The sequence below is a fragment of the Gambusia affinis genome, linkage group LG08 (genome assembly GCF_019740435.1).
Source record: "Gambusia affinis linkage group LG08, SWU_Gaff_1.0, whole genome shotgun sequence".
Classification (NCBI taxonomy): Eukaryota; Metazoa; Chordata; class Actinopteri; order Cyprinodontiformes; family Poeciliidae; genus Gambusia; species Gambusia affinis.
The window spans coordinates 18,034,483-18,061,092 of NC_057875.1; the positions used below are offsets into that span (position 1 = coordinate 18,034,483).

General features: G+C 38.3%; 1 protein-coding gene across 7 annotated transcripts; it reads left to right on the forward strand.

The window, feature by feature from the left end:
- Positions 1-418: 418 nt before the first annotated feature.
- On the forward strand, positions 419-24,788 carry far1 (fatty acyl CoA reductase 1). Of its 7 annotated transcripts, none has more exons than XM_044125570.1 (15): positions 419-562; positions 9,214-9,330; positions 10,110-10,226; positions 10,761-10,936; positions 12,127-12,306; positions 13,189-13,366; positions 13,893-13,937; positions 14,477-14,604; positions 14,689-14,756; positions 16,309-16,480; positions 19,900-20,029; positions 20,879-21,006; positions 21,356-21,458; positions 23,574-23,660; positions 24,516-24,788. In XM_044125570.1, exons 2-15 carry the CDS (start codon positions 9,259-9,261, stop codon positions 24,654-24,656), a joined length of 1,725 nt encoding a protein of 574 aa, XP_043981505.1. In that variant the 5' UTR covers positions 419-562; positions 9,214-9,258; the 3' UTR covers positions 24,657-24,788. The 7 variants fall into 7 exon arrangements, with proteins under 7 accessions (XP_043981505.1, XP_043981504.1, XP_043981507.1 ...); XM_044125569.1 differs by lacking the exon at positions 16,309-16,480 and adding an exon at positions 17,000-17,171 and having other exon boundaries at positions 24,516-24,784; XM_044125572.1 differs by lacking the exons at positions 16,309-16,480; positions 24,516-24,788 and adding exons at positions 17,000-17,171; positions 24,248-24,268.
- Positions 24,789-26,610: the final 1,822 nt, after the last annotated feature.

Below are 26,610 nucleotides of genomic sequence, written 5' to 3' on the forward strand. Positions count from 1 at the left end.
GTCTCGGTTCTTAACTGTGTTTCTAAACTAGTGGGCTTTATCACATCAGATTATCCCTAATCATCTCTCTTGGCGTTTAATTCAGGCAAATGTTATCATTTGCAGGATTAAGGAATACAAATGGGCTGGAGAACTTGTTGGAATTTTGTCTTAAATCCTGATATTTCCTATTTTTCAGTGCACCCACCTGTTTAAGATATTTCAAATAAAGGTTTTAGCTTAAAAAAAAGTACAACGTGGTTATGTAATTAACTTTTTGTTCATCGCATTTCTGTCTAAGATAGTAAATCAAACTTCAGTTGAAGATGCTGAGGTCTCTGTAGTTTTATTTCGGAGAAACAGATTGTGAGTAAAATAAATAGGAGTGAGACATCATCTTTTGCACATCTATGTCGGACACCGCTGCCGGGTGACGTCACGGCGGTTTATTTATGCTGCAAGCTTCCTGGCGAGTCTGGTTACTCTATCTTCCTCTTAGCGGTGCTCGTTGTTACTCCGCCTCTTCGCGGATCACACCACTTTTCCAACCGGAGGAAAAAGGTCGACATCCCGTTTTTTCTGGGTATGTACATGCTTTACATGTCGCCGCCATCAGCCGTATGGGATTTCATCGGGGGCTGAAACACTTGTTACCGGTTTTCAGAGGGCTAAATGCCTCGCGCCGCTACTACCAGAGCGTGTTTTAGGAAGAAGATGCGCCAGGAGGAAAAGGAGGGAGGGGTGGCTAAAATACTACGCTGTGGGAAATACGCAAATATGTGGAGCAATTTGGAGTTCCTTTTATTAGTGTCGGCCTCACATTAGCAGAAGTCACAGCTGCGCTGGTTTTAGTATTCTCAATTTTTAGTTGTTTTTTTCCACTCTTACTATTTTTTTCACCGGAATGAGGAAGATATAATTGGTCTCAGTGATTCGGTGCTCATTTAATTAGCTTCAGCTCATCGAGTTTTCTTCGCCACTCCTGACTTTGGAGTAATGTGATTACAGGCTGTGAAAGCGGTAGAAATGGACAACGAGGTTTGGTCGTGATAAGGATGTTGCGTAGCTGTATGTAATGATAATCACGGGATCCGTTGTTTTCAGTTTGCAGTTTTTGCTTTTTTTCGAATTTGTAATTCGAAAAAACAATTTTCGAAATTTTAGTACATTTCTATTCTGCAGTGCGTAAGTAAAGTGCTCCATCGGGAATAATTCCATCATTTACCAAGGTGCTGAAAAGATGTAAGATTTCTGAAGCAACAACTCTAAAATGCCGTGAGAGGCGTGCCAACTAAATTGGCACTCATTTGAATACAGCCACTTTCAGTCTAGAATCTGTAGAATCAACTTTTGGTTGCAGGTCTTTTTGGGGTACGACTCTACCACATTGTCACATCTAGAAAACATTTTTTTTGTGTGTGTGCAAAATATCTTTCTTTTTGTCAAACTTGAGGTATAGCCGTCCTGTCAGACTGGCTTTCCTGTCTCCCCTGAGGAGAAGTTTCCCCACAGCAAGAGGCTGCAACCACAGTTTCACAAACACGATGGTGTGTTTTGTATGAGCACTGTGAGACAAGATAAGGCAAACTGCTTAAGAAATACAGATTTCCTGATTGCCATCATGAGAGTGATTTGACCTGTAGTACAAGTCTGCTCCAGTCATCTGGAAAGATGTGCTGTTGTAGCAGGAACCAGGGAGAGTAGGTTGACATTCGTGACTGAGATGAAGAATGCTGTTGCACAGGGAACATGCCATTCTCTGTGGTGCTCAATCAATGATCAATTGGCTGTGACTGGGCTTTGACATTACGAAGAACTGAAGTAGATGGATGTGTTATCAGTTGGGAGATTTTCACCTTGTGACACCCCTGAGTAAAAATAAATGTGTTGTTTTTTTAGTTTTGTTCTTTTTTTAAAGTAAAAGTAGAACCTAATTCCACTGCTTCTTAAATGTGACACATTAACGTTAAAGTTGTTTCATTTTCACACATGAGCCCAGGCAAATTAGTTTTTCTAAGTTTAGTAGTTTTGGATTTTGTATCTTCTTACTATTCTGAAAATGTAATATGTTGTATATTGGAAGGTTAAATGGAGAAGGCAGAGTTAAAGGCAATGCAGATGTGCAGCGTAATATACATTTCATTATTAAACACTCCTCACCAGCTGCACCTGCAACCAGATGCCGGTGGCCCTCTGAATTGTGGTTTCTGACAAGCCTTGTCAAACTGGTTCTGTTTAAATGCGGAGGCAATTTTAATACAACTATTACCATCAAAGATCCTGTACGGCACACATCAGCACAATGCGTCGTGTGACAGTTTTGCTTGAAATCAGCTTTCAAGCAAAACTCTATGTACAGTATGTGTGTTTTACTCCACAGAGCTGGAGAAAAGTCCGGGTGCATGTCGGCTTCTTTGGTCCATCTTAAAGCGCTTAAAATTATTTTTAATACTGTACCTAAAATTCAAAGTGCTTTTTAATGAGACGCCAGAGTTTAAAAACTTTGGTCCATCTTTTTTTGTACCTGTAACTGGCCTAGCTGTCACTTCTCTGTTTTTCATAGCAGAACGTTCCCCGTTTTAAAATGGCACATTGAGACTTCCTGCATTTATTTGTCAAATCACTCTGTATTTATTTTTTTCTTTGTAGTGGTGGAATCGCTCCCCTGAGACTACTTGTGGAACCTCTCATCTATTTATAAACTCTTTATTCCACACGTGCTCAATTTAGGCATTATACCATTTCACATCAATTATTTATCCTTAAAGCATCAGGGATCAACTTGCTGCCTGACTGTCTGACTGTAAGCTACTGTAGCTCTTTCACAGACACTTGATCAAAAGCCACAAAAGCTTCTGGCTGGGTCCTGGGCTGGCCTAAGGTTACAGATTACAGCTTTGTTTGCTAAAATTGGTCATGCACACACACATGTATACGTGTGTGTGTATAATATAAAGTGTAATATAATATAATATGTAAATATAATCTTACATATTCTATATGCACTAGCTGGTGTTTACAGAGAGTCTGTGACGATGAGATCTCTGTTCAAACAGGTTGACACAGTTTCTTCTGTCAATGTTATAGTTAAAATTCCTGAAGATTACAAGGAAGTATTTTCAGAAGGGTTTGGTTAGGAACCTGGCCCCGCTCCCATCTTTCTTCCTCAATGTTTTAGAGATAATTGTACATGTGCCAAGTATCCTTAAACTTAAAGAGAAATAGCGGTTTTTAGCTTGAGTGTTTGAAATTGTACCTAATTTATGACTTTTAAACTGTGATCAATTACTGTTTTCCGTAAAGTTAAAACGTTTGAGCGCTGAGAAAAGCTTTAGCTGTAACCGTAATGCTTTGCATTGAAAGTGAGCGTTACAACTGCACAGTATATCAAGTAATAATAGTCTTTGCCACAGACGCATTACACCTTGTTAGTTTATTACAGATGAGTACACACCCACAGTGGAATGTTTGACAAAAAAACCTACACAGTAGGGGCGTGCTGTGGTGGTGTAGGGGATAGCGCGACCCACGCTTGGAGGCCTTGAGTCCTCGATGCGGCCATCGCAGGTTCGATTCTGGGACCCGGCGACATTTGCTGCATGTCTTCCCCCTTCTCGCTTCCTCTTTCCTGTCAGCCTACTGTCATATAAGGGGCACTAGAGCCCACAAAAAGACCCCCTGTAGGGGAAAAAAAAAAAAAAAACTACACAGTATACTAATAATGTACAAATGCTGCATTTCTACAGCTCTGATTTGCAAAGATCATGTGATATCTGAGGGAATGTTTTCCAGAAGGCATATTCAATCCCAGTAATAGCTGAGAAGGGGTTATCATAGTGGAGAAAAGTCTGAAAATCTTATTTATCTGCTACAAAATGATCTTTAACAAACTTAAACTGGATTTTGGTTAATACTTTGGAAAAATGACTGTCCTCCTCAGTTCTCTGACTTACACCAGGAAATGAAAGCCTTCATGTCCTCCCACATTCTCTCCAGTGTTTTGAAGCTATTTTTGACATCTGTCAAAGATCTCTCACTTCAGATGTACTTGTCTAGCTAGAGAATGTGTCGCCAATTTCAGATGGTCATAAAGATCCTGAATGTTTGATGAAAGCTGTTTGTTCCATTATCTTTAAATAATCTATAAATGAATGTTCATAATCATCCAACAAATGGTGCAGGCAGAAAATTCCTAACTTTCGTTGATCAAACTATACAGTTAACATTTAACCTGACCTCTGCTACAGCGAAGGCTCCCACTGAGGATAGAGAACTTTTCTACCGTCGCATAAAACTTGCTTTGTTAAAATATGCTATCTTTTGTTAATGCAGAACTGGGTTGCATGGTTGGACAGAAATTCTTCTCTCCAGTTCCCTCATGTTCACTAATGTGAAAATATTGTCAGCTAAGCAAACAGGTTGAACACGATGGAGAGCATCGAAGGCAGAAAAACTAAAGTGTAACTTTCTTCCACTGCCTATTAATAGATAATACTATAGTGTGTCTCCTCCTCTCTTACAGCTGCATATTTATATCTTTGTTTATAAAACTAACTCATTTGCCCAATTTTACCCATTATTCCAGGTCTTGTCTGTATGTTTTAGACGACAGTGTGGATTATAAAACTATCAAAATAACTGAGTGTAGCAGAAAAAAAGAAATGCAGAGCAAAAACTGAAAAGCATATCTTTCCCCAAATCTCCAGAATCATCCTGAAAAACAGCAGGGATTACAATCAAAACTCTTCTTATACAGTTGAATTATGCACCTAATTGGATCAAACTACTCAACTTTTAGTTTATTCTTGCCAGTTTAGCAGCCAAACTAGCTTTTCACAAACCATAAAGATGAGCCGAACTCTCTTGCACAGGCTGACTTCGCACGACAAGTCGAGTTTGTTTGCATCAAGTAGAACCAACAAAGAATGTCAGTTATTTTACTTTACAAACATGTCGCCCAACTATTAACCCATCAGCTGATGCTGAAAACATAGGATTTCTTGTTTGTCTGTTCTGCATTGCCTTGCTTCCAAAACTCAACCAACAATCACTACGCGCTGGAATTTTCCTCATTTCATTAGAAAGGGACAAGTGATGCGTTCAGGAGCACTAAGAGCAACTGAGCTTTCAGGAAATTGGATGCAGAGGTTGCTATGGAAATTTAAACTATAAAAGTGACATGTCATTTTATAACATGGCACATGAAATATATTCAGTATGTCACCTCACCTAAGGAGGGCCGGGTGATTACTTTTGAGCCTTTCTACACACTTTAAAAAAAAAAAAATATTTATTTAATTACTCTACCCTTGTAAGAATCACTTGTGGCAACATGGTGGCGCTTGCTGAAAGGCTTCCTGCACCATAAATAAAACCAAGGAAACATTTATTGCTAAGCTAATAAAGCGAATGGTAAGACTCTAAGGTCAAACTGTTTTGAATGAAAACATTTCTAATATTGGCCCAACATCTGCTGTTTTTTTTTTTTTTTTTTTTTCATTTTTGTTATTTGCCAAACAAAAATATCTGTTTTGATTCAGGCCTGCTGCCTAGCTTGTTTTGACTGAGTGCTGTATATTCAGCTTGGCTGTGGTCGCAGCGGCGCTCAGCTGGAGCGAGCCGCTTGGCACTCGATGCGAAGCAGCAAGCGATTCATCCGCAGCTTTCAACTGTGCTGGCGACCACAGAGCTGTTTCTCGCTTCGTTCCGTAAGAGTCACCAAGCCTACGCAACCCGTAGTAGAGCCGTTGTCATAGCAGCATGAAATACTCTGTTAATGTCCCCTCTTTCTCTAATAATTAATGTTTGTTGTAATTATAATCCACTGTTGTTCAGGAGCAGAAGCGGTGCATTCAGAGCGATGGAGGAATCTTGCACAAAGTTTATCTAGTTTCAAAACTGTTTCCTATGTGATTAATAATTTAAATCTCAGATGTTACGAACTCTGGAAGGTTGCATCTGTTGCCTTAGCTTTTTGAAGATATTGTAGGAGTGGGGGGGATTGCTCAAATATAAAAATCTAAAAAGGTGGGATGGGATTTTGGCATGCCTTGTAGTGATGTTTTACATAGTCTAGTGGATTTTTATGGCTGGTTGGCAGACAAAATGTCCTATTCAAAATGTACTTAACTGTTTAAAGGAAACTGTCTAATTTCAGTCTGAGTAAAGGTTAGTAATTGTAGCTCTTATTTAGGAAGTTGAAGTTTAGAAAACATTCACAACTGTTAGAGTAAAAGAAAAATTAGACAAGATGAGAACTTTGACATCTTTTCAACTATGATTATGATGTATTAATGTTACACTACAGACTTGACATGAGAACTTTTCTTAGAACCACCAATAAAGTCTTTATTATTTTAAGCTGTAAATAAAAACAAAATGTGTTTTCATGTGGTGTGGTGGGGAAAAGTGTTCTTTGCTTTATGAATCCATCCATCCATTTTCTAACACCCTTCGTCCCTAATTGGGTCAGGAGTGTTGCTGGTGTCTATCTCCAGCTAACGTTCCGGGCGAGAGGCGGGTTCACCCTGGACAGGTTGCCAGTCTGTCACAGGGCAACACAGAGACATACAGGACAAACAACCATTCACACAAACACTCACACCTAGGGAGAATTTAGAGACTAATTAACCTGACAGTCATGTTTTTGGACTGTGGGAGGAAGCTGGAGAACCCGGAGAGAACCCACCATGCACAGGGAGAACATGCAAACTCCATGCAGAAAGACCCCGGGCCGGCAATCGAACCCAGGACCTTCTTGCTGCACAGCAACAGTGCTGCTTTATGAAGCAGAACTTTATCAAGTTCTGTAAATGTAATTCTTAAAAACGAATGTAATACCAGAGTGCTAACCGTTTAACTATAACCACTGGAGCCGAAAAACCAGTCTCTTGTCACAGTCACTTATCAGACACGATTTGCTTAATTTTATCTCCCACTGCTCTGCAGGCTGTCATGCTGGATGTATACAGGACAAACACTCATAGTGCTTTAAAAATTATGGATGGTAGATGAAAGTGAAAAGATTTGGTATTCAAAAGGGAATTAAATGCGGAAATTCAGACCTGCGTCAAATGGAGAAGCTGACACACTAGTTTTTGAACAGAGTAGCATACGTATGTTGGCGTGAACTGTGACAAAAGCTTGAACTGTGAAGAGGAAGCTATTATAGCCCAACCTCCTTCAAATGAGTGTGGTGGTGGGAAGATGGTCTCCTTTTTATTTTTTCATTAAGTTCTAATTTGTTGGATTTAGGACCCCAGATATCCCTTAAAAGTGCATTTAAAGTCCAAATTTTCCCCAAATTGTTGAAGGTACTTTGCTTTTCAATCATCTCAAGGCTGCAGTGTTTTTTTCTGTATTGGTAATTTTTGGTCATTCTCTTTGATATTGGATTTGGTAAATTTGTGCAGATTAACCCTCTAATTTAGTTTTTTTTTTTTTTTTGAAAAAAAAAGCTTCTCTGCAAAGTAGTTAGCAAATTCATTCCAGGCTGTGTCAGATTGGAGTTCAGGAGATACAGTCACAGGAGGGTTTGTGAGCCCTTCAACTGTTGCAAATAAACCTTGAGCTCCGTTAATGTTTTTGTTATGATTTTCTCAAAGAACTTTTCCCTTGCATGTTTTAGTGTGGCGCGATAGCTTTGCAATCTTTCTTTGTAGATTTCTTAGTAGACATGAAGTTGAGTTTCCACAGAGACGATCTAATAAAAAGGCCAATAGAACCTAAAAATAAACAAAGTTTTTAGATAAAGTAAAATTTTAGAGCCAGACTGTAGACATGTTTCTTTCTGGAAGCGAGGACTCCATGAATCTGTGTGGTCGTACTTTGGTTTCGAAGGTTTGCCTTACCTTTTGTTTGAACACGTGCTGTGGCACACTTCAGCCCCACCAGTTTGCACAAGGCAGTCTTGTCAGTAAATGATTACATGTCTTATCTCCAGAATGGCCTGTAATTGTACATATGAAGTGGTTGTGTTTTAAATCCAATGTAATCCCACTGATAAGCCTTTTCATATTTACAGTTAATGTCAGAGCGGGCGTCAAGCCTGACTGCCTGTGTTCAGCTGCTGTGATGAGCTTTATGATTAACCTATTTTTTTTTTTTATGAAACTGTAGTTTAAAAAAAAAAAAAAACTTTGAAAAAAGTTTATTTGCTGTTGTTTTTGTCTTTTGATAAACATGTTGGATAAAAAGGTGGCGAGCACACGATTTGTTTTCTTACTTTGAAAGAAATTATTTTGAGTACAGTTTCTGGTGGTCATGAAGAAAATCGGTACACTCTAAAGTTTTTGGGTCTTTTTTTTTTTATCCAAATGAAATGTTCCTTTATTGTTGTCTATTTTGTTTAGATCTTTAACCATAATTGAAATTTCTCTTTTTCTTTTTTTCTTAACACTCAAAACGGATGCTGCTCAACAAACAAGAAATCAAAGCTTTGTACTGAGGAAAAGTCCAGTGTCTGTGTTGTAGTGTCTGAAAACTTCTTTTGTCATTTTGTGGTCTATTTTCTGGAAGAACTTGCTTGGATGTACAAACCTGGGCAGGTTTCCAGTGGTTTGACGTTCTTCCAACTGTTGACTAGTTTTTGTACATTGGATTTGCTAATGCCAAATTATTTTTATACCTATTTAATTCCCTCTCTAAACTCATTGCCTTCGACATTTGATATCACCAAAGTGTTTATACCCACTTTAACAGGGCAAACTGCCTTCAAAATGCTGAGCAACAATGTTCCAAATGTGCAACTAAAGTGTTTTTAGTTTTAGAGAATAAATTTTAGTCCAGACTAAATTATTCCACACCAGAAACTGCATATTTTAACAGTCTTAAAATGTCTTTTTGTTTAGTTTTTCTGGGGTTCAAGCAATTTAATACTAAATATCCAGATATGTTTGAAAACACATCTGTACATGAATACAATGTCAGCCATATGTTTTGTTTTGTAATATTCTTGATTTAGGGAAGGATTGTGGGGGAAATTCAGGCTTTTTTTTTTTTTCCCCCAGATATGAAGCTTGACTGAAAAAATTGTCCCTAATCCAGCTATGTATTCCTGACAGAGTGCAGCAGGTTCATATAAAAATAACTCCACTCTCTGCAACCTTTGACAACCTTCAGCAATCCCTCGAAGCCTTATGTTTGACATTGGGTCCACAAAGCTGTGGGTTACCTCTTTGTTCTCTATTAAGGAGTGCTTCCTTGAAGTGTTTGTCTGTTCATTTCATCGTGTAGGTGGAGTGTCATTGAGGAAGTCGCCGAGGCAGCTTTCCCGTCATCATGGTGAACATCCCAGAATACTATGCAGGGAAAAATGTGCTGATATCTGGAGCAACGGGCTTCATGGGAAAGGTACGGTGGTGGTTTAGCTGGCTTGTGAAATGTGGCCGAACTTTGTGAGCTACTGCTTGGAAGTCCTTTTTTTGTCTCTCAAGCATCAGTAAAATAAGACAAGATATGTTTGTATATTTCCTTTCTGCTTTTTGCCAGCTGAACAGTGCATGTGTGCGTAGTTGCGAGAACGTAATGTTAATGATGTCAGGAAGCTTTTCTTTTTTATTTAGTCTTTTGACAAATGCTTTTAAGTGGTTTGGTCTATTTTTAGCTGAATAATGTCAACTAAACTTTAAAAAATGACGTCAGTACTGACTTGCGCAAAGCTCCAATAAGCCAGAAACAACTTCAGTCTGTTTATGCATGTTATCTTGTAAATCATGAAAATGACTCTGATGTTATAGGAATGCAGATGGAAAAGATTTTTTGTTTTATAACACAAACGTTTTAAGACCTTAGTATCTCTTGATGTACTAAATATCCCATGGCTGCTGCTAGAGAAGCAGCTGCCTGAACAAGACTAAGCTAATAGAAAATAGAGTATTAAAAAAGGCACATAAAATAAAAATTATCTATATGTCATATGGCAACCCTTTATCCAGGATTGTACCTGTGGTCCAGTCAGAGTTTAGGGCTTAAAGTCTAGTTAATCACTGTTGATTGTTGTAATTGTTTTTCATTAAAACTCCAACCATTGCACAAATGTTACTGGATAAAATCTGAATAACGCAGAGTAAATTCTTGTTCCAAATTCAGTTTGAGGATAAATAAATGCATTTTCTTGTTTGTTGTCAAAGGTTCTGCTGGAGAAGCTGCTGAGGTCCTGCCCTGGGGTCAAAGCCGTTTACGTAATGGTTAGGTCAAAAGCTGGGCAGAGCCCTCAAGCCCGTGTAGCCGACATGATTAACTGCAAGGTGAGAGCTGGGCACTCAGAGACCATAATGAATGGCTGTCACAGAGGTGTGGAAGATGAGGAGCTTCTGAAACGCCTGTTATGTTTGTTTGTCTCCAAATACATGAACACAGTCTTATTGTGTTTAAGACTATAGTGGAAACCTCTCCTTAAACTGATTCATAGTTTATATAGTCTATTATTACTCAGAAAACATCTTTTGGGTATGAGCCAATGCCATAAAAATGAACAAATATGTACATAAAATATGTATATTTTATATTTAAGTGTTCCACGTTTTGGAGCTTGAAATGGTTACATGTAGGGCAAATATTGTCCTTTGATTCAATATAGATATTTGTTTGCAATGTCTCTTTAAGGACATTTGCTCTACTTTTTCTTTCACTTATCACAGTATACATTTAAAATTCAGTTTAGTCATTATAATCTGTTTTACCTTAAGCTTTTTGTTGTTTTTTTGTTTATTTGAAGACATAATAAACTTCTTTATTTATTGTAACGCATTTCATTTCTGACATTTCATTGTTTGTCTTAGTTGTTTGAAAGATTGCAAGCAGAGCAGCCAGACTTTGCAGAGAAGATCACAGCAGTGAACAGTGACCTCACAGTACTGGAGCTCGATCTCAGCAAAGAGGATCAGAGCATCTTGGTTGAAACCATCAACGTTGTCTTCCACTGTGCGGCAACGATACGCTTCAATGAACCGCTCAAGTGAGTGATCTTTGAATTTTTTTTTTCTCTCTTTTTTTTGTTTTTTTGTTTTACTTTTTCATGAGACAAATTTTTCGACTGTTTTCTAGGCTTGGCTCTTCTCAGCCCAGTGTTGATACCTTCTGTTTGCAGCACACAGAAACAGAACACCTGGCATGCCGTGCTTTTTCTGCTGAATTTAAGACACAGCTGCTTATTGGGCTCTACTTCCCATACAATCTTTAGAAGAAACTGAGTGTATACCTATTTAAAGTCATTTCCTCCAATTAGTGGTCTTAAAAAGTTGATTTTTTTTTTTTTTTTTTTTTTTTTTTTTTACAAACAAATGTTTGTACTATGTTTTGATTTTTGCAAACCAGACACAATGACACATTGGTTTCTGACTTCACGTAGATTTTTTAAAATTTTTTTTGTATAGCTATTATAGTTATAAGATTTCTAATTCTGTGTTTCCATCGAATAAGAATTCTCCATCTTTCTGAAGAATCTTTTAGCATGTAGCTTAGTGCATGTTATGGCGTTTTTACTACGATAATGATTGTATAATATCTGGCCTCAAGCTCCCTCGCTGATCCTCTGTAAGATGAGAGTCAAACATCTTAAGGATGCACAGATTTAAATATTGTCATAGACTTTAGATTGTCATCATATTTTGTCAATTTCAGATTTCTCTCTTAAAAACCAAAAACACTACAACATTTAGGAAGATGTCAGCATTCAGAATATTTTATTTTTTCACCTTTGTATCATAAGTGGTGATTTAATTACTATTTTAGGATCAGAGGCGACATCACATTATGTTTGTGTAAAACAATTTCACATCTATTTTGGACATAAATAAACCTTAAAGAGGAGTGGTCTTCTATATTCAGACTCTAAATATGTTTGGTTGACATGAATGGACAATGTCATTGAAACAAAGCAGCAATAAAAAGCTGGCCAATACAAATCTTTTTACTTTCTCGGTCTTTATTTTTAAAGCCTGGACAGATCTTAAGTGATGTTGGTTTAGCTGACTGTTCCTTTGTATGGTGTAGTCTCTGTTTGGAAAACTGACTTTTCATAATTTTAAAATGTTATTTATTTATTTTTTGCAGATGTTGTATTTTTCAGTCAGTCTTCCTGATCTTTAAACTAAAACTCGGTGAAAATGATTGAATCTCTTCCTATGCTTGTTTTCTGTGTCTTAGAGATGCAATCCAGCTGAATGTCCTGGCCACACAAAAGATGCTGGCCCTGGCCCACAGGATGAAGCACCTGGAGATTTTTATTCACGTCTCCACAGCTTACGCCCACTGTGACAGAGAGGTCATCGAGGAAGTCGTGTACCCGCCTCCTGTAAACTACCGCAAACTCCTTGACACTCTTGAGTAAGTTTCCAAACAGCAGATTTATGCACAATTATGCAGATTTCAACAAAATGGAATATACTGTGAACACGGCAGTTTTATTTGTTTTACTTTGTAGCACCAAAGTTGACGGTGGTACAAACTGCTTTTCAGATATATTAGTGCAACTTTAAGATTAAATTTGATGGATGGAGAGAGAATGGTGTCATTAGTAAACCTATACTATGTAGATAAGCTGAGTTACTTTATGATGGCATTCAGGGGGGGATATGCCAAAACTGAACAGAATACTATCAAATGCCTTTTTCTCTATTTCTGTCCCATCTTCTACGTCTGTTCCGGCTTAGTGTTGGTGTTTATTTTTAGAGTGGTGCAAAGTGGCTTTGTTTGCAAGTTTAAAGTACCTCATAACTCAAACCGTTTTATTTTCTCCATGTTAAGCTTATTTATAAGCTCTCAACCCATTTCTGTCCTATGCAAATGTTTCAAAAGCAACTTTGCTCATTGCATTGAAGCATTTAATAATAATTTTAAGAACCTGTTTAGAAGGTCAAGTTAGCGTTTAAGCCAGTAGTTTTCATTGTGCTCAAAAAGATAAATTAGCTTTTTTATAAAGTTTGACTGTTGAGTCAAAGGTAACATTGCTGTTGTTAGCTTAGGTACGAGGGCATGGGATATTAGATAATTATTCATAATGAATCTGTAAAGTTAATAATCAAACCAAAGAAGCATTTTTGATTTTGCTTTGGTTTAAGAAAAATATAACTCTGCGTCAGACTCCTCATAATTCTGGTAGTTGAGCTTAATCCCCCATTACTATTCTTAGTGCGCCTAGCATTCCTAGATGTTAGAAACTGAAACTCAATACTTCATCCCAGGTAAGTCTTGTTTCTCTGCCTTCAGCTGGATGGACGACGATTTGGTAGCAACACTGACCCCCAAGCTTATTGGAGAGCGCCCCAACACTTACACCTACACCAAAGCCTTGGCTGAGTATCTGGTGCAGCAGGAGGCTGGAGACCTCAATGTCGCCATCGTCAGACCCTCAATTGTTGGCGCCAGCTGGAAAGAGCCATTCCCCGTGAGTCATTCGAAACACTCGTTCTGTTTTAAATTTAAATACATTCTGAAAACCTCTCAACCTACTAGAGTAATATATAAATTAAGGCTAAAAAGGAGCCATGTATAAATTATCAAAGGAGATGATTAGCACTAATCAGAAGAACTCTGAAATTGTGTCAAAGAACAAGTAAATGCTAAAACCTCCTGTCAGAAAAGCTAATATGCAGTTAAAAAAGAGTTTTTTGTTGGCTTAAACATATTGTTGCCCATTGATGTCACTTGTGAATGAAGAAGGTATCAGTGTCAATTCTGGCCTGGCTTTTCCTCAGAGCTTTGTTAAGATCTTGGTGATTAAGTCTTTGTTGTCTATGCATGCAGGCAGTGAGTCCAAGCAGGGATCATCCTGATACCCGCTGCTGGTAGAATGTACATGAAATGGTTTTTATATAAAAAAGACAATATCCATAATTTCTATTGTAAATTAGTTGCATACAAAGAAATTTTATTATTTAATTATCTCAGTTCTAACGCTATCTATTTCTCAGGGCTGGATTGACAACTTCAATGGACCCAGTGGAATATTTATCGCAGTAAGTAATAAGATCAATGCTCTTATTAAACAATAAGGCATCTATAAAGCTTTTTGCAAAAACCCTTGCTGGATGTTAAAGTTCAGTTGTGTGATTGGTTACATTAGGCTAGTATAGGGCTTCATAAGGGCACTGAAAGATACTTTGCAATGAAATCAGTCATTACTGTTCATGTAATCATTAATACTTTGATATCAAGCTACTGGATTATAGATCCAGCCTCCATAGGGCAGTCTGACAGAAGCAAGACAAATAGGACTTAGTACTTCAAACAACTTTTGTGGTCGAACTTCATTCTGGTGAATTACACCACAATGAATCCTGTTAACGTGGCAAGCTCAGAGTGTTTATCACACTATTCCTGGAAAGTGTCTCAGCCTGTTGGGAGGAACGTATGAGCCGACACGTAGAGTCCTGACTTTTTCCATCTCAAATTGCCGCATCATCTTTCTTCATTCATCTGCAAAGCAATAAGTTATCATATTTTTCAATTAAGGCCTTTTCTTTTGCTTTAAGACCATTTCATCTCATCGTTTCAGGCTGGAAAGGGGATTCTGCGTACGATGAGAGCATCTAATGATGCCGTGGCTGACCTGGTCCCTGTAGATGTGGTCATTAATGCAACTCTAGCGGCAGCTTGGTTCTCTGGATCGCAACGAGTCAACAGGTTTAAAATCATCCACTTCTATTGTATAACTGATCATGTTTTTAGTCACATGAGTTACAATAAAGTAGTTGCTTCCTTTTGCAGGCCTAGAAGCATCCTGGTGTATAACTGCACAACTGGTGGGATCAACCCGTTTCGCTGGGGCGAAGTCGGTATGATGCGTTTATTTACCATTTTACTTTTAATGCAGCCTGTGTGAAGCCTTAAATAATGAAGCTGTTGTTAAATATGGCCTCTAATGGCATAACCTATTGTAATTTGTAATCCACTGCCTGCCACACCTAAACCAGAAGCTCTTGCTAATCCATTACTAGATTGGTGGGTTGCACAGAAAGTGCATGTTAGCATTGCATGTCCACAACCTTTTCCCATGTGTTTGAGAATATGCTGGCATAGATTTAGTTTCAAATGTTTAAACACTGGACTGTTCAGTGAGGAATATAAACTAAAGTACTAAATTAAATTCATGTTGAGTTTCAAACAGGGGAAACCTAAATGGGAAAAAATCTTTTGCTCATCATTTATAAAAAATAACCCCAAAACGTTTCAGAACAGATTAATATAAACTTATGGGTCTGGATGAAATCTGGTGTTTTCTATATATGTCATAATTACACTTTTGCATCATCAAACACAATGAGGAGAAAATGTAAAACTTTCTCTTATTTATTTTTTATATATGTCAATCTCTTAAAGAAAGTCCAGAAAGTAGGGGTCATAAAAGCTTGGATTTATCTAGAGGTCAGTTTATAAATCTTTAACTACAATATAGATTTGATTCTGATTATTGGCTTATCAAACTGATGTACACATTTTCTATCCATAATGTATGAGGTTACATTGTGCTAGACATAGTAAAGAATAGAAAAAAAAAATTAAAGCTATTTTTTTTTTTTAAGTCTCCTCTTTCTAACAAGGCTGAGTTATGGGATCCTAATTATTCTGAGTATTTAATGGTCACATTAATCTTCTGTGAAATATTGTAAAATCCAAAGTGCATCCAAATTGAAAACACTCTGTGCTCCACTGATTATTGTTGAATATTCTATAAAGAACAATAAAACAAAAGGTATCATTTAAATGTTTCTTTTTTGTTTTGATTTTTTGGTACAGCAGCAAAAACAGTCGTCGACCCACAAAATTATTGCTGATTATTTCAAGATCCTCACAAAAATATTCATACCTGTTGCTTCCACAAGCTGCAGAGCATTTTACTGAGATTCAGTCCATCACAGCTCTGGCTGCAGGTAGAGGGCTGTGGTCTACTGTATGTTGTTGCCACCACAAGCAGGGTGGTGTGTATTTTGGGGGGGGGTTTCTGTCACAGATATTTTTGTGTGTTGGCAAAGGAGTTACATTTTGAACTATTCTAACTAGAGAACCTTTTTCCACAAGTCTGTTGGATGTAATGTTAAATTAAACATAGGTTGAACCTCTTCACTAACGAGGCTGACTTTTGAATGCAAGTGGTTACACTGAATTTTATTTAGGGGTATCAAATACAGGGTATATTTGTAAAATATTAGTGTCTTTTAGAAATAAACTAATATTTTAGTAGCTTAATATTGTTTCCGTTCAGGACAGGATGAACTTGAATCAAGTCTTGTTCATTTAGCGTATATCTTTTTGTTCTGGTCTGAAGCCAGAATGTGTGAAACACATTAACGCTGGTCCTTGTTCACTTGAACAACCTTCTCTTCTTAGAGTACCATGTAATATCTACATTCAAGAGGAACCCCCTCGAACAGGCCTTCCGTCGGCCCAATGTTAATCTCACATCCAATCACCTAATCAATCAGTATTGGATTGCCGTGAGCCACAAGGCTCCGGCCTTCCTGTATGATATGTACCTGAGACTGATTGGACGAGAGCCCAGGTAACCTCGTCATAGTCGCCTACTTGGATGTGCTGTAGCTGTGTTTTTCTAACGGTCATAGTAACTTCACGTACACACACCTTTTCCTGCTTTATTCTGTCACTTTCTTCCTAGTGTAGATGCCTAACATCGTAGCTGCAGTGTTGATGTGTGTGTTATTGCTTCTGTGAAGTTCAGTTGCCGTCAAGGAATGTATAACCCATGGCTCTCAGGGACAGAAGAGGCTGCTTGTGGGTTCTGCACTCTTTGCATTTTGTCGCTTAAGTTTGTTTTCATCAGCGTCTAAAATATTAGTTCCGCTCAGTCTGACTTGTAAAGCAGGCAGAGATGTTGTTAGGGTTGCAGATTCACGTTGGAACTAGATCCAAGTCTCATGTGATGGTGCAAAAAGTGGCAGGCTGGCAGAGACCAACCTGGCAATCAGGACTGGCTTTTATTTCTAAAAGGAGGAAATGCGTGTTCTTCATCTTATCCTCTGTGTCCTCCATGTCCCGTCATGTGTGTATCTCTCTCCTACAGAGAACTGTATAAACATGACCTTCAAGAACAATCCCCTAGAGCAGGCCTTCAGAAGGCCCAATGTCAATCTGCGCTCCAATCCTTTTACTAATCAGTACTGGACAACAGTCAGCCACACCCTGCCGGCCCTGCTGTATGACGGCTATCTCACACTGATGGGCCACAAGCCCCGGTAAGATCACATCTGCAACAAACCCCTCCCACACTTTATAGTCCTCTTCCTGCTGCCAATCAACTCCCCACTTCACCTCAGGTTCTCTTCACATTCCTTCCTGATTTCTCTAGCTTGGATTATAGAGAATATAAGACTTCTAAAGCTTCTTCTTCACCTGATCTCAGGGTGTCATCTGAACGTTGTCATGACAACGTGATTTGGGTTCTGAGCAAGCCTACCCTTCTTTCAAAGATGGTTTCATTTATTACGGCCCTCAGTTCGCACTTACCCAATCTGTCTCCAAAATTAAATTATTTTTGACTAATCCAAAGAGCGGACACCTCCACAGTGCCACTGAATGGCAACGTCGGCACATGGAAATTGACTCCTTGCAATCTAAAGTGTGCTTTGGCGTCTGAAATGAGTTTAGCTTGCACCAGCAGTGGGCTCCAATTCTGGAAGTGCGTTTTGAATATGATTTGCTTTGTCATTAGTGGCAAACAATGCTCTCCTTTCCACTGTTTGCTGGTCATTCATGCATGTTTAAAGCTTCCTTTCAATCAATCGCATGCACTGACAGAATCTGAGTCATTTCAGTCGGCCTCCATTAGTTAAATTGATTGAACTGACTGCACTTCAGTGAAAATTATACAAGCCTAACTTTAAATCTAATTTGACACTGGCTGAATCAGAATGAATCAGATTCAATTAAGGCTCTTTTCTACACCTTTCCTATTTAAATGATCGTTGCTTGAATTGTGATCGCTTAATTAACACAGAATGAAGTTTGAGTATGTCAACTGGATTTGCTACACTTACCAGGAAGATAATGATGCATAAAGTGTTAATTGTTTATTGGGTTTGGCGCATTGGCGTTTATTTAGAGGAGTGAATCAGCATAAGGCCAATCTAATTATTGCTATTTAAGGAGATGCAAGCTGTCTTCCTGTTCTGTGCAGAATAAATCCAGTAGACCGTTTCTGATTTTTGATGCCAATGGGGAAGAAATCCTGCCAACCACATTACTGTTATCACTATTATTAGTATTTATTATTATTATTATTATTATTATTAAGCTCTCCTATATTTTTAATTAAAAGCAGAATAAGCAACTTTTAAGTTACAACTGATGACTTAACAAAAATCCAGCTGAAATGGCTGTATGTTGAGTAACCATTTGATCAGTAAGGCAGGTAAGATCAATTGAAAAATTTAAAGTCTTTTTTTTTTTAATAGCACTCGTCTACCTTTAATTTGTCAATTTTTGTAATTTAAAAATCTAATTTCCAAAAGCTTTCACATTGTTGCTGTTTGAAATGGTTTCATTTCATACTTCCATTTCTTCCAAAACTCAAGATTATGAAAACCGAGCTCATGTTTGAAGGGGCTGAGAATTTTTCTTAAATGCTTCTAATTCTGGAGTATTTTACAGAGCAGCAACAAAGTTGGAATTCTACAGCTTGTGTATGTTGACAGGCTTATGGGACTTTACATCCTACAGTGGCCTCCACTCTTAGTTGCACTCCTGGGACAGATGCATAAAAACCTTTTTTTGGACCTCTTAAATGTAGTATTTTATATAGATCTAAAAAAAAAAAAGAGGAAGTAAATCAAACTTTTTAATTTGAGAAGATTTACGCAGTTGGAGGAAACATGCTAAGGAATAGTTTCCCTTTGTGCTAATTGAAAGACAAAGAAATATTGTGGGTTATTTTCATTGTTTGTTTTTTTTTTTTTTTTTAACTTTCAGTTGTTTTTAGAATGTCTTGGAAAATTATGTGGTAATTTCCTATTCTGGTGTGTTTAACTTTGGAGGCCTGTTTCTGCCTGCCACTCTCCAAAACAGGAAAGAGGAGAAAACATTGTCTTAATTTAAGACGAATGCATATTGACTTATGTTAGAAGTCTCTCAAGTAAAACTGAATGTCCTCATCTCTGCTGTTGGAGGAATGAATACCTTTCTTTGAAGCTTCTGGAACTGTGACAAACAAGACTCTATGAGAATTAAGTGCATCACATCCCTATACAATGACCAGGATGTTACGGAAAGTTAAAAAATCTCCACAGCTTGCGTTTGGAGAAATCTGTGTCCGTAGTCATGAAGTTAAACCTAAATGGCCTTTTTCCTCAAAGTGTTTCAGACAAAGAAGGAATATGTGGTCAAGCACCTCATGTCTGCTGTTAAGCATGGTGTCGTAATATTATGCTGTGGGCCTGTGTCTGTTCCAAGGCACCTGAAAACATTGTTGGAATCCATGGTTGCATTTTTCAGAAGTCCAGAAAACTGAACAGACAGAAATGCTTGCATGGTTCACCAGATGAAAAGCCTTCCCTTTTCCTCCAGACCAGACCGCTGTAGAAAACCTTTGAGGTGAGCTGAAGAGTGAGGACCCTAGATGAGCCATTTCTAGGAGTGCAGTAAAGCATGGAGGACACTGTATATTTTCTCCCAACAGCTTATTTGGTGAAGGCCTGCTCTTGCTGTATTCTGGATAAATCTTTCGTTTATTTGGAAGCACTTGTAAAATTACTCTGTCAAATCAATGCAGTAAACTGCTCTCTACATCTGGTGTCTCATGTTAAATATTTGAAGTTGGAACTTTTGCCTCTGCACCTCAACAGCCATACGTGTCATCTGTCCCGTCTCTTTAAATTTCTTTAACTATCCTTTTCGTTCATTTATCGGTCTCATTCTTTTTTTATTTATTTTTTATCCCCTTTTTCACTGACGCGTTATTTATCACAGGATGATGAAGACAATCACTCGGCTGCACAAAGCCATGATGGTCCTGGAGTATTTCACCAGCCATTCATGGGTTTGGAACACAGACAACGTGGCCATGCTGCTGTCCCATATGAGCCCTGAGGACAAGAAGGTAATCTTGGCTAAGCCCAAGATGAGCGGTACATGAATTTGTTGTTGTATTTTCTCGATCGATGTGATTGTTACAGGGTTCAATTGTGCTTCAGATTGAATTTCTTTTTTATATATATATATATATAATTGGTCTCATTTTTCTTTTGGCAAATTCATTGAGGATTTTTTGATTACGAGTTGGCCGGGTCATGCTGTCACAAAACATTACCAAACCATGACTCTTCCAGCTCAGTTTCACAGTTCTGGAATGCTGTATTTGACAAACCTGTCCTCTCAGTAACTCACTTTTTGACACATTATGTGCAAACACATGGTGCAAAGAAAATGATTCCTGAAATCCTGGTTGTCATACTCCGTGGTAAAACTCAGTCTGGCCTTCATGGTTTCATCCTTCAACACCTCTGACCATGGCATGACGACAGATGTCTTGAATTCATTGTTGCAGATTCAAGTGCGAGAGCTTTTAGAATGACATACCTTACTCATGCGTTGCTCCAGTCCTCTTTCTGAAGGCCCGAGGCACGTCTGTAGATTTTATCATGGTGTTCACTCTCATTCGACTGCCAGGAGCACCAAACTAAATGTCTCGCGGTTTTAATGAAGTAACCCACCTTCAAAATATTGGGTAATAATGTTGCAAGCATTTAGCACATTGTTACAAGCCTTTGTGATTTTTAGACATTTATAAGTTGGAATCACTGTGGGTATGTCCTATTTATCCCCCACCAGTCTGCATTGTTGCAGTTTTTTTTTCCATTTTGTGTATTTATATTGCATACATTTCTCTATTATAAATAATAAGAAATGTCTTTTTTTTTTTTGTTTTTTTTTTTTTGTTCCTGAATAGGTGTTCAACTTTGATGTGCGCCAGCTGCACTGGGCGGAGTACATGGAAAATTACTGCATGGGCACAAAAAAATATGTCCTCAATGAAGAGCTTTCAGGGCTGCCTGCTGCACGCAAACACCTCAACAAGTAAGGTGGCTTTGGATCTGCCTGCACCTGCAGACGGATATCTTCTTCTGTGCGCAGCTTAATTTAGTTCCTGGAAAGTGTTGTGTGATGTCAAGAATTAGCATATTTGTCACCTTCCAAAAATTTTCAACAGGTCAGGGGAGAGTTTTTCCTGGTAGATTAGCTCACAGTTTGTAGCTATAGTATGCTCCATTGAAGTGTTTGTCATGTTGAAACCCTAAACTTCTATGTATTTGAAATAAACAAAAGTTGCCAATGCGATTTTGGGGGGAAAAAAAAAATGTTGTGGATGATGAGGGTTATGTGGTTAGCTGAATGAAGTCTTGTGTTTCTGTGACCGTTCCCCCAGGCTGAGGAACATCCGCTACACCTTCAACACCATCCTGGTGGTTCTCATCTGGCGCATCTTCATCGCCCGGTCCCAAATGGCCCGCAACATCTGGTACTTTGTGGTGAGCCTCTGTTTCAAATTCCTCTCGTACTTCAGAGCTTCCTCCACCATGAGATAATGAACCGCGGACTCTGAGCAAGGCGGCGGCGAGTTGGAGGTGCAAAGAAGAACGCGGCGCCTGTTGACGATGAGCGCTCTGAGTGAGGAGTGGAATGAGCTGGAGTCTGCAGTGACTTAAGATCTTTAAATATCCAACTCTTCAACAAGTCCTCGCTATACGAAACACAGGACTTGTCTCAGATCAGCAGAGATTGGGCTAATCGTTAAGAAGACCTCGTCCTGTTTCCCTTTGGTCCTGCTTCGCGTTCTGCAAAGCTATGCATTGAACAATTTGCTTCAAAGCATTGTATTTTGAGTCCTGCCAGGCCAAAAATTACTCTGCAAGAACAGAGACACTAGCTCTCTCACCCAGAGCTGCAAGAACAAAACCACATCGTTCTGTTCCTGCAATTTGTGCTTGATCCATATTCTGGGGAACTCCTTCCCCCCCCCCCCGATGTCTGTTGTCTGAAATATGAACCGAGTGTGAGATGGCACTGGGGATGTATAAAGACTTCCAAAGAGTTTTGTACTGGAGTTCTTCTAAAGCTTGAAATGTACTGGCCCAAAGGAGATGTATTCTTGTTCTTGCAGTCTCGAGTAAAATTAATTTCTCTGTTCTTGTGTTGTATGAACAGGCCTTTATTAAGCATAGACAAATTAACCCACATTTATTTTAGCTTTGTTCCACTGAGCTTTTACCTGACTGCATCATTTCAACTTAGAGCACCAAACATTTCTGTGGTTTTTAGTAGACCTTTTAAAAGAATGTTTAAGACTGTGAGGGCGGCGTTTGTGCTGAATCATTCCTCACTGGACTTTCTTGCTCGACTTTCCCCGGCATGTTCTTGCAGGGCGGAAAATAAACTGCCAACAAGAACGAGCTGTCGCATGTCGTCAGACTGCAACAGCTCACCTCTAAATCACAACCAAACACAATGCAGATTGTGATGGCTTTACTCGGTGCCTAAACTGACTTTTCTTTCTTGCATCAGCAAATTTTACAAAAACCTTGTTTTTTTTTTTTCCCCCTCTTCTGGTTCCTTTTTCTGTCAAATTTGTGCCCACGTTGCAGCTTTTGCCAAATTCCTATTGTGCCAGCAGCTTAGGTTGAGGTGGGAGGAGAAACTGTCCTCTTTTCAGCTCCTCTTCTTCCGGTTTGTCTGGAAAAGAAATGCCTTCAGGTTCAGATTATACCCGGGTGATGCCCTATAGCTCACTTTTAAACGTGGGTCTTTGTTTTTGTTGTTCTGTTTCTCTAGAATTAACTTGAACTCAAATTTTTGTCAAAGATTTTGCTGCTGCCATTTTGTTGAGTTTGTGTGGAATATTCTGTTACACTTTAGAGCCATTTGTTCAGCTTCTATAAAAATCTAAATGTGCTTCCCCCCACCCCATTCTCAAGTATCGCATTTCTCTGGGCTTTAACTGCTAGCGCCATAGAAAGTCTCAATACTGAAATGCATTTTCTCATATTTATCCTCTGTTAACGTTCTTATTTTACCACGAGTTGGTAAATGCTTGTGTCTCCTATAAGTGTCTTGGCGCCTTCATGTCTGTCGTGTCGTCGTACCAGCATCTTTAAGGAATGTGATTTTTCTCAGCATAAGCAAATGTACGTAAACCCCAAAATCCTGTGCCTGAACTCTTGCTAATATCCGAATGTGGAAAAAAAAAAACAAAAGAGAAGCCAGATGTGTTTTCTCACTCTATTGTGTACAGCTCTATTTAGATAGATTTGAAGAGATGAACAGATGTATTTTTCTGCTTGTCATCACATGCCTACTTTATGAAAGCTTACTGAAGTGGCCTCAGCTTGTGTAAATAAAAACAGCTGAAATCCACAGTTTAGTGCCATTTTAGCTTAAATATGTAATCTGTTTATGTGAATGCACTTGTGTCCTTCTGTCTGTTTAAAAAAAACAAAAACACTTTGTGAAGTCATATTTCATCTGGTGATGGCTGTAAGAGAATGAGATTTGAGTTATTGTGTGGTTGAGTGAATAAATTGTAGCTGCTGTGCCTAATTTCCTTCAGTGGTTTAAGTGACTTGGTGTGTTTTTGGGATTCTCTCCAGGTACTCGGACTTCTCTCCAATGCCCAAAAAACACATCTGCTGTGTTATTTACCCTCTACATTGTCCTTGGGTGCGAGTGTGTGCATGGTTAGTTGTGGCATATTGACCTGTGATAGACTGATGCTCAGTGTCTTTAACGTTGGGTATCATTTCTTTTTAACATTAACAAATGTTCCATTAAAAAGTAAATCATTTTTCCCCCTATCATTTTAAAATATAAAGGTAGATTTTTTTTATATATTAATTTATTTATTTTCCTTTTTTGGCTATATTAGCCTTCACTATTCTAATGAGGTTGTTGTTTAACAAGGTTGAGAATGAAAACGTCTTTGGATTGTAAAAGTTGCTCATCTCTTGACAAGAGAATTTAGTTTGCCACAGGCCTAGCAAATGTAGGTCTGGTAAGAAATAAAATGTAACTTTTTGACCTAAATGTTAAATGCTACTCTGTGCAGAGCTGACTTGCACGTCTCCTGAAAACACCATCTTTACTGTAAAATATATTGCTAGTGGCCATTGTTGAAAAGATGTTCCTAAATAGAAAGCAATCCTGGAAGAAAACGTTGTGGAAGTTTCCCATCCATTAATGGACTAAAGCTAAAGTTATGATTGATTGGTTTAACTCTGGGGTCTTCAAATCCAGGCTTCCTGCAACTTTCCTTCCATCTGTACAGAAATAAAGAGGCCATCAGATGGACTGACTGCATACTGAGGAGGTAAATCAACCATTTGATTCAGGAGTGTGGAAGCAGAGACGCATCTAAAAATTCCAGGACACCGGCCCTTGATTTAAGAGCCCCTGGTTTAAATCAAACGTTTTGGCCCAGACACTTGCATTAAGTGATGTCGCTCACGTTTGTTTTATTCAATGTAAAATTCTTCTCCGCCATACCCTTCGGTCAATAAAATGTGCTTAATTGATTTTTTTTGTTCCACATACAGGTTTGTGCTTCCGTAGATGAGACCAGCATGATTGACAGTGGAATAGATGAACCATTAGTCTCAATCTGTCCAGCTGACCTGTTTCCTGTGGTGCATAACAGATCTGTCCTCTTCCAGGACTGTGTCTGGAAGGGAGATTAAAGTGTCCTATTGAACAGCTCCATTAAGACTTAATGCTGCCTTTCAGGATTAAACCTGACACCATGAATGGACAGAGGATTGAATGGACAGAGTGACCTGCCCTCATTTTGGATGACTAAAGTCATGATTTACCATGACTATCTATTTAAATGCCCTCTCTTGACTTATTTGCCTTTGCAGATTTATTTTTTACTCTTCTTTACTAATGGGTTTTAAAGGACTAGCCATCTATAACAATGAGTGGCATGATCTGAGTGGATCCTGGTTATTGATTATGGAGTACTTCTGCATTTTAGACATTCTCTTAAAACGCCTGAGTTGGTTCATACTTATCTGAAAGTGTTATAAATTGGTTTTCTATCATCAGCTTGTGGCTTTCCACATCTAGATAAGTATGGATAAAGAAAACTGTATAGAAAATGGTGCATTTTCAGATGATACTCCTTGTATATTAAATGTTACCTGTCCTTTCTTTGCTGGCTACTTTTGACCTTCATTCATTCCTTGTATTCTTCCCTTCAGGCTCTGGATTTGTTCTTTACAAAAGTAACTGTATATATTAACATAATAATTTGAGTATTTTGAATTTTATACCAGAGATCACTTGCTCTAAAAAGAACAGTAAAACAGGCACAACCATCATTCAAGGCACAAGAGGTGGCTGCTTCCCTTTGAATGGATGCCCCAAAACTTTGTTTGCGATACAATGGAAAGTTTTTTTTTGTTTCATGTTTTATTACCACTGACAATGATACACGACTCTCTGATGAACATGCTAAAGCATCTGAGATTCTTTGAGTATTGTACAATACTGAGGTAATTCTTATGAGATGCCCCCTACTGTGAAGATAGGTACTCAAATTAACTATTAAATTTAACTTGCATTAATTTTTGACTTAATAAAATCAGATGACTTTTATCATATTCTGATATTTAAAACCTTGGATTTGAGAAGATCCATGTTTATTCTTAGCACTTGTTGAAAGGCCTGTAAAGGGGCTTTGCAACTTTGAATATCTGTGAAATGTGAATATCACATTTGGACAAGACTTTAACACAGAAGAGCAATAAAAAAAAAAAACCCTGATACTTGAGAATAAAACTGAACCCAAATGATTAATCAAAAAACTATTCAGACTTGTTTTATGGAAGACGCGTATTGTTCCTCCAGGGGAAAAAAGAAGCTTGGTACGAACACCGTAAATATGACGAGCAGTGCTTCTGTGAAGCAAGGATTTTGTGTGGCAAACAATCAGCAGTTGTTTCTCCTTCCAGCAAAGCTTGGCAACAAATCCCTGACAACTGTGACCCAGCAACCATGCCAAGCAGTGAGTCACATTTAACCATGCGCACCCAGTGAGGTCTGGGCCACTGGGCAGCATAAACAGGAACCAGGGGGCTTAGAAAGCTTAAAGTGAAATCATAGAGGCAAAGAAAACAACAGAATAATCAGACTGTTTATTTTAATGCATACACTGAATTTAAATGTGTAGACTTTGCAGTAATAAAGGAGCCAATTATGTAAAATGTTCTTGTAAAACACTGAGCTAGTCTATTACAAGGTTATGGACGGCTGCTTGATCTTTGCTTAGATGAGCCCTCCATTAAGGCATTAATATGCTGAGTAGAGCAGAAACTAAATTGGCTAAAAGTAATAAATCTACTCTTTAAAGATGCTACAAACTTGAGAACAATTTTGAAAAATTTCTATTTTCTTGTTACCATCAAAACCGTTCATTTTAATGCAATTTTATGTGACAGAACAACATGGTTGTGCATAGGAGGTGGACGGAACATGATGCACCACAGGATTGTGTGCTGTTGTATTTATCCCTTTTATTTTAGAACCTTTAAAAGAAATCAAGTGTGAAGTATCGCACCATAAAGACTGAGAAATACACCAGACAGGTCAGGTATGACGCTGTGGAGAATCATTTAGAACAATATCTCAAAC